Below are 8964 nucleotides of genomic sequence, written 5' to 3'. Positions count from 1 at the left end.
TGAGGACCAGAGGCTTCAGGGCCCCTGAAATTGCAGTTACAGACAGCTGTAAGTCACCTGAAATGGGTGCTTGAAACCAAACTTGGGTCCCTTAACCTCTGAGCCATCTCTCCATCCCCTAATTTCTTTTTTTTAAAACATTTACTCAAATTTTTTCATACATATGCATGAAAAATTTTTTTTAAGATTTATTTATTTACTATGTACAAGTGTTCTGCCTGCATGCGTACCTGCACCCCAGAAGAGGGCATCAGATCTCATTATAAATGGCAGTGAGCCACCATGTGGTTGCTGGGAATTGAACTCAGGACCTCTGGAAGAACAGCCAGTGCTTTTAACCACTGAGCCATCTCTCCAGCCCCCTCCAGCCGCCCCTAATTTCTGATTGTTTTATAAAGCATGTGGAATGTTTTAAATTAAGGTTTTTGAATTGACTATATAAAACTGTTAAATAATCCCACCGCTAAAATTTAACATTATGAACAGAGTCAATGGAGAAAAGAAAACTAAATGTGTGAAAAAGGGGAGGGGTTTGTGTTTCTTCTGCCCTGGGTGCTGAAGAGACTCAAGTCAAACAGCTGCTCTCAAACCTGGGAGGATCCACAAAGATCACCAAATGCCACCCTCAGGCTACAGCTCAGCGACCACTGGAACCATCAACACTTTTCAACACGCCTCCCAGAGAGTGCCACCGACAGAGGGGGCACAGCCAAGCATGGCCATGGACGTTACTTGGTACACGGTAGACTCTGAAGGTCATGCTGTGTCACAGCACGTGACAATCTCTGTACTTTGTTCATTGGGCACAAGTTAGAAGGAGCAACAATGGAACAGGGCTCACTGGCTTCCAGGAAAAGTGAAGAAAAGCCACGTAATGCTGCTGTGAGCAATCAGAAAAGCAAAGGGGGATGATGATGATGATGATGATGATGATGATGATGATGATGATGATGATGATGATGATGATTATACTGCAACTCAGATTTGAGAACCATGTGTCTCTGGATAGGAAGCTAAACTCCCTCCCAGCCATCATCCTGTCTCTTGCCTGTGTTTTTTACAGTTTACAAATCAAATAAGTGTTTCCTCTAGACAGCTGAGGTATGATAAGAAAGAGGAACTCGTTTCTCGCTAGGGTCATTATCAATGGCACACGTCAGAATGTGGGTGGCTCCCATCTGCTGAGCAGCTACAGTTCTGGCCACAAGGTACAAAGTACACCTTAGTATTTACAGTTCCTTCGCGTATACGACTTAGCATCTTACAGTTCACCCACGTAGGCTTTTTACTCATTAAAGCCAAGCAGGGCCTTAGAGGGACAGGTGCCCTGAGCATCCCTCCTCCCCTTGTCAGTTCCTTCCTGGATTATTCTCTTCCCTAACTCACGCTAGAGAATCCTGGGCATGCGTCAGCACCTCCCAGTATCCCTACCCTGCAATGCCAGTGGTGGATTTTGCCAGTTCCTGAGTGGAAGCTGATGGTCCCATGAATCCCTTCAGTTACAAGTTCAGTCTGTATAGAAGTCTGGCATTTCTCAGTTTAGTAAAAACACCTTCCCCTTCATATAATGTGTGAAGATGTTCTTAAAAACCCATGTTATGTACTGTCATTTAATATTTTATGTTCCAAAAATCCCACAAATTTTTCCCAGAAAGGCAAGATTTGATGACTCATTCAAATGTGTTTTAATCTTATTTTTGTTCTTTTGCTGTCTCTGTGTCTTCTAGACATCCCAAGTTCATGAAAAAGGACCAGATGGGTAGCCCCTTTCTGTGCTACTGTTCGAGAGCTTTGTTTGAGGGCTTGTGCTGGCAACTGGTCTGTGTTAGATAGGGACTAACAAATTGTGCCTCTTTCTCACTCGCACAGTGATGCTGACATAGTGAATGAACGGCCATTAGTTCAGCCTTTCTGTTAGCATGCTTAATTAGAGTTAGTAGACAGAGAGAACCGATGGATGTAACTCTTTATCTCTTTATGCCCCTCGTTTCAACTCATCAGCCTCATGCATCACAGGCTCACCTTTCTTCCCAGTGTCATGTCCACCCATTCCTTCATTGGGCCCTTAATCTAATACCTTCTAAAATCCCCTTTCCGGTAAGATGCATACAGTTTTTAAAAAGCCCTTGTTGAATGCATTCACCATCGCTATGGTTTTTCATATAATGTCTAGATTTAGGATTCCGGATTTTACCTCGCTTTGCAAAATTAATTTAAACGCGTTAGTTTCCTGAGTTAAAGTCTTCTTCTATGCTCCCAAATCCTTCAACGCGTCCTTAACACTCAATCAAAAAGATGCCGCTTGTAGTGAGGTAAATGTGGAAAACTCTGTGGTCTCTTGTCACCCCGTGTTGCACAGTGGAGTGTGGGTTGGCAGGGTTCCTCTGCCAAGAGCAAATTCTAACTATTTCAGAGTGTGTGGATCGTATGGTTGCCATCGGAGACATTCTGCTGCAGCCACAGACAGTAAGCAAATGAGTTAGTGTGGCTAGATGCCATCGTAAATTCACTTACTAAAGCAAGCATCCCAGGGCCAGGGGTTGGCAGCGCCCCAAGTCATTTGGAGACATGTTTTGGTGTGAAAGAATTTGGTCAGAGTCTATTCAGGGACTAAACGTTTCCGTTGCCTGGTCCCAAGTGATGCTCCAAAGACTTGTGCCGGGCTACATACTGGGGTTTGGCCAGAAGCAGAAGCTAAGGAGGTGAGATTATAAAGCTTCGTGCACTTCCGTAATGGTGCTCTGAGCTCAGCGCATCAGGACTTGCCTCCCTAGTGAACCTGCCGCTTCTCTGTGCTGCTCTGGAATGAAGAATGAGAGCCCATAAAGAGATCTTGGGATCTTTAGTGGGAGGACAATGTCAATCTCACAGTCATGACCCCCAGGGACAATCAGTGTAGCCAGAGATGTGTAGAGCAGAAATATTCATGAATATTAAATTTTTAAGCTGCTTGGGAAATGGAATGGTGGCCTGGAGGCCTTCACTGGGATTTCCTTCTGTGGCCATTGTGTAGACTGTATGGACCCCTGGAAATGTTACATTGGGAATTGCAAGTGAAGAAAAGTCAGTACAAAAAGCATGGTTACATGACTCCAACATGTAAAAACAGTGTGCATAAAGCCTGTTGTTCAGTGTTCAGTGAGTGTTTGTTAAACATCAGCTTACAATGAACAAGTATCTATGCTAGCCATCAGGAAAATTCAGTAAGTGCAACCGAGCTGACTGCTCTCACTGAGCCTGTGCGTTTATGTGAATGGCAACTGTATTTGAGGATCAAGGAAATATGGACAATGAGATATTTTAAATTAAATGATATGGAATAGTTTTTGATAAATAGATTTACTTTAAACAAGCATTTTCTCCTTTATCTTGCTACTATTGGTTTTCTTAGGAAGAGAAGATTCTGATTATTTTACTGAACTAAAATTTATTTTATTATGGGTGCTTACTATGCACCAATACTACCAGGGTGTACAGGCTGGTTTTGTGTCAACTTGACACAAGCTAGAGTCATCAGAGAGGGAGGAGCCTCAGTTGAGGAAATGCTTCCGTAAGATCCAGGTGTAAAGCGCTTTCTCAATTAGTGATCAACGGGGAGGGCCAGCCTACTGTGGGTGGGGTCATCCCTGGGTTGCTGGTGGTGCTGGGTTTTATAAGAAAACAGGCCGAGTGAGCTATAAGAAGTAAGCAGCATCCTCCGTGATCTCTGCATCAACACCTGCCTCCAGGATCCCGCCCTGCTTGAGTTCCTGCCCTGACTTCCTTAGAGAAGAACAGCAATATGGAAGTGTAAGCCAAATAACCCCTATTCTCCCCAGCTTTCTTTTTGGTCATGGTGTTTTGTCAAAGCGATAGAAACCCTGACTGAGACACAGGGATACAGAAAATCTGAAGGAAAAAAAAAAAAAACAAACTTCTAGCCATCCCCTCCCTCAAGGAGCTTGATTCTGGTGGGAAAGAGACCACACAACTGAAAAGTCAAATTTAGAGCAGGACATTATGGTTTATGCCCTTAATCCCAGCACTCTAGAAGCAGAAGCAGAGGGGTAAATCAGCAAATTAAATTTATAGAGTAGTAGAGGGTACCTCAGAGGGCGTGAAGGAAGAATGCGAGATATGAAATGTTGGGAGAGGCGAAGATTTAGAATGGGCAGTCAAGAAAGCTTCCTTACATAGGTGGCTTTTTAAAAAAAAAAATGGGTGGAGGATTTTGGTTTTATTTTATGTGTATGTGTGTTTTCGTGCATGCATGTCTGTGCATCAGGTGCATGAATTGTCTGGGGAAGCTGCGGAAGAGGGTATTGGGTCCTCTGGATCTGGTGTAATGAACAGTTGTTAGCCAACATGTCGGTGCCGAGAAAGAACCGAGGTCCTCTGGAGCGCAGGCAGTGCTCTTAACCACTGAGCCATCTCTCCAGTCCCCATAGGTGGCTTTTGATGAAATGTTTAAAGAAGGCGAACGATTGAGCTAGCAGTGTGATGGGAGCAGAGGACATTCTAGTTGAGCAGTCAGCAAGTTCAAAGCCTTAAGACCCGGAGTATTCAAGAGACATCCGGAAAGTGTGGGGAAGAGCGATCGGGAAGGAGATAGATGGGCTGACAGAAGACTAAACCAAACCTAGTCTCTCAAGTCGCCATGACAATGGGATGTTGAATCCTATTCTGAGAAGACGTTGAAGAATTTTGCGCAAAGGAGAAAGATGGCCAAGTTATTGGCCAATTATTTTAATTAAAATAATCCCTGTTGTCAAGAATGCACAGTAGACATAGGGAGCCTTGTAGGAGGCCATTTCTGTAATCTAGGTGAGGTGGTAAGCCTCTCCAGATGTGAAGACTGCCCTCTGGAAAGGCGGAGACATGACAGGAACCAGTGTCCCCACAGCATCTACCTGTCATCTGAGCTTCCTCTACAACAGCCAACATTAGTTAAGCCATTGACTGACCATTGTTGTAACATCAAAGAGGACCGTAATATCACATGCTTAGTGTTGAGGCTTAACTGCTGTGAAACAAACAAGCTCTCCAGCCACACACATGCCTTTCGTTGCCCTCTGGCACCCCCGCCACACATACATTTTATTTGTGAGTGAGCATATTAAAATGTCTTCATGTTCTAAGAGTGCTTCTCATTCCCTTGGCGTACCTTAACTTAAAATGGCAGAATGACTTAAAATGGCAGAATGATATCAATTCCTCTGAAGCGTTTTTTTTTTTCATCTCGCATTTTTATGAAGTAAAAAACTATTATTGTGTTTCACAATCTAGGGCTTAAGGTTGATTGTAACTGAATTTATTTATTTATTTAGGGAACAACTTAACTCTTTACTGGAGGCCTATAATGTTTTCTATGAGAACCAGAAAAATCTGCATATTTTGTATGGACAGGTAAGCCCACTAAAGAAACGCAGCAGCTTGATTCACAGGAAACAGATTCTCTAAGCATGTAGCTGAATCAGGGTGAGTCTAGAACCTAGGGACACATGTGGTCTAAAGAAGCAGGTAAATCTCTAATTTATTCTGATTTTTCATGTTTAGACTAATTCACAAAATTGTAGTTCTGACATGCCTGCAGGTTTCTAAGCATTTTTTTTTGGCGCAGGAAAGTATACAAAAAAAGGGCACACTTTCTTCCTGTTTTAAAATGGTGTTATGTCTCGATAATGGATAATGTTACGAACAGTAAGTCCACTATTTTCTGACATTTGAAGCACCGCGTGTGTGTGGAGAAGGGTGCACTGTGATACCATTTGCCATGAGAAAATGTGATGGTATGCTTGTATCCACCAGTGTGGTGTTATTATAGCAAGTCATGCTGGATCTGTAAGGTCGAGTTGGATGTGTTCATTAAAATGAACAAGTTCAGTTCCAGCCAATGTACGCTATCTCATAATGTCAACAGTTTTAAATGTTATTATTAAAATATTAGAGAAATAGTTCAGCAATTTAAATTGCCTAAAAGTTGGCTTTTCATAATAACCAATGAGTTTATAACTTTCTAGTTTCTATACTCTCAAAATTTCTATAACAACAATATATTGCTTAATAAAAAGATAGTTAAATATAAAAGAGAAGATAGATTTGAAAATAATTTGTATGAGAATTGCTTTGTTTTTCACACTTCTTTAGGTATTTGCAAAATAAATCATATCCATTTGCTAATTTTTCTTCACTTACACATTTACTCCTTTTGTTATATATACTATTTCCATTTGAAGGAGTACTTCAGAAATTACTATTTTTTCACAAATACATTCTTAATTGTGTGTGTGTGTGTGTGTACTGCGTGCACATGAGTATGCAAGTGTGTAAACATATGTACCATGTTTACACGTGAGGAGGCCAGAGCATGATGTCTCTGGCTCCCCTCTTGGTTGCTGATTTTAAAGGCGTTTGCCACCACCTTCCCCTAGTAAGCAGTCTTTCTTTTGTTCTGCATAATTTTATGACTTAAATTATTCCTGCTAATTCAAACAACTAAGGCTCTTAGTAACTATTCTGATTTCTCACTCAGTGTAGTTTTTAAATCTGCTATACCTTTTAAATTAAATGGAACTAAAGCAATATAATGCCACTTAATCGAAGGGCCAGTGCTCAGAAAGCCTTTAGTACACTGTGCCCGTTGGTGGACGTGCCAAAGACACGGGCTTATTTTGCCAGGTATACTGTTTTAAAAATAAATGGCTATTTCAAAATTAGAATTGTGGTACAGATAGGCTGATAAGCCAAATAGTCCATCCCGGGGGATTTTAAACCTAAAAATACCTCCTACAGACTTTGCTTTCTACATCTTCAGTCAAAGCATTTAATTTTCTATAAATGATGCAAAAACATTATTGTGAATAATGGCTTCTTCCTTAGACTGAAGACGGACAACTGATTGTTGAAGGGATGCTGGACATTTTCTGGGGAGTGAAACGACCCATACAGCTGAAAATACAAGATGAGAAGCAAATCTCTTCTTTTGATCTGTTGAAGGCAACAGAAACATTTTCCAGGAAAGGGTAAGCTGTCCTTCTTTGTAATTCCTTAGAGGGCCTCGCTGTCTGCCTTCGTCGTCTGTGCTCTTAGCGTAAGTTACTTATAGCTGTGCATGAATGCTCATAGACAGTCTCATACCATTGTCATTAACTGGACATTTGGAGACCGTGTCTAGGAGGCTAGGTGAATTTATGCACAATCCCTCGTTATCCCTGGCAGCACCAAAGGGACTGTCCCTCGGGCTCCAGAGCCTAGGCTCATGGGCCCTTCTGCCCCAGTGCTTCTCGCAAAAGACTGCATCTGCTCACTGGAAGAAACAAGATAGGGAGGTAAGATTTGAATAGTCATGACCTGACCATCAAAAACAGGGAAGAAAGCTTAAATCTGTCCACTCCTGGGAATAAAGGATTCTTCTTGTTTTCTTGAGAGGAGACTGAATTCTGCTCATGTCCAGAACAAGCAGAGCTGTTTAGCTGGGCACAGCAAAGTGCACTTGAAGTACATTTCCCAGAACAGCTCCCTGGTGGGTGGATGCAACTCTACCTTGGATGTCTGGCTTGGGTGGCATTCTGTCATTATCCTTTCTAATTTTTCTTGAAAATTAATATTTATTCTAGTAATCATAAAATGACTTGGCTTCCTTTCTTCTCTGTCTTTCATTCCCATCTCCCTTCCCTCCTGAAATACCCGGACCACTACAATTCTCCTCACACCTCCTGTCCTCCCACCCATTACTGGAGAAGTTAGGGTTCTACCAGAGGAGAAAAGGGAGAGACAGCTACCAGAATGGTCCATTTGTATGGTCTGATCTTTGACAGTACTTAAGGAAAACTAGGTACCCCTTTGGAGGATATACCCATGGCCCACCATGATTTTACCTTTCCAATATTTCTCTAACCTCATGTTTGAACTGAGGGTGAACGTTTTGAAATACCCTAAACACATAGTGTAGCTTCTTATTTTCCTCACTCGGCCTGCCCGGAAGTCAGCCTGCTCACCGATAGCCAGTTACCTGACTCGCCCCCTCAAAGCCTTCTCCTGATCCCTCAGTCCCAACTGAGCACACTCACAGTTTTTCTTTGGCACCTCCGGGGCACACGGTCCGTTGGACTTTACACGTCTTGTCCTCCACCCCCCGTGTGAGTTTCTAGGAATGCATCTTGAACTGTGTTTGCATCCCAGTGCCCAGCACCAAGAGGAAGAAAGGAGGGAAGAAAAGGGAGAGGAGTGAGAGGCGGGAGAAGGAGGGATGTGGAAATATGAACGATGGAGAAAGGAAGCGTGGGTGAGGGGAAATAAGATCAAATGAATTGAATAAATTGCACACGTTTTGTGTGACAACCACCTCACCCCATCTGCCTCCCCTCGCCGCTCTCTCATCCACACAAAGGGCTGCGGGTGGGCACAGGACCTGGTGCTTGTGAACACAAATGGAACCACAGCCTCGGGCAGCTGATGCCAACCCGCTTCCCAGAGATACAAGATGACTGACAGGGCTGACCACCCAAATGACTGGAAGCAGCATTTAAAAGCGATCAAGCCTTGCTTTAAAAAAAAAAAAAACTATACATGATATGAATCCACAAAATTAGCAATCATATGTCACACCTTTCTAAGAACTCATGGCAAAGTTCTCTAGGAAGCCAACACCTTGTGCTGTATTTTAATCCCTTTTGATTCATTAAAACTTCCTAAGATTGAGACATTAAAGTGATATAAATGTCAAGGAGGTAGAAGGCACTTCTACTGGCATGCGAAACCATTATTTTAATAGCAATTCAAAGATACCTTTTAATTTCTCAAATATAAAATATTAGTTTTGAATTAAAAATACTGGATTTGGGGGTGAGCTTAGGAGCTGGGGGTGACAGGGTGGTTATGATGATGCTCTTTCATATGCTGCAGCGGACTGTGAAGTGTCCCCTTCACGCTGTGTCTTCTGCAGAGCCCACTTTCCCTGAGAACATTGCTGGTACATTAGGAGCC

At 42.6% G+C, this 8964-nt stretch overlaps 1 protein-coding gene across 1 annotated transcript in view; it reads left to right on the top strand.

Moving 5' to 3' along the window:
* Rassf6 (Ras association domain family member 6) overlaps positions 1-8964 on the top strand; it is a 53149-nt gene that overhangs the window by 31600 nt on the left and 12585 nt on the right. Inside the window, exons 7-8 of the mRNA XM_026785028.1 lie at positions 5307-5385; positions 6859-7001. Of these exons, the coding sequence (XP_026640829.1) occupies positions 5307-5385; positions 6859-7001 (222 nt within the window). The remainder of the gene's footprint in view (positions 1-5306; positions 5386-6858; positions 7002-8964) is intronic.

Source organism: Microtus ochrogaster, linkage group LG1, assembly GCF_000317375.1.
Source record: "Microtus ochrogaster isolate Prairie Vole_2 linkage group LG1, MicOch1.0, whole genome shotgun sequence".
In the NCBI taxonomy this organism is placed as follows: domain Eukaryota; kingdom Metazoa; phylum Chordata; class Mammalia; order Rodentia; family Cricetidae; genus Microtus; species Microtus ochrogaster.
This window is presented reverse-complemented; position numbering and strand designations above follow the sequence as displayed.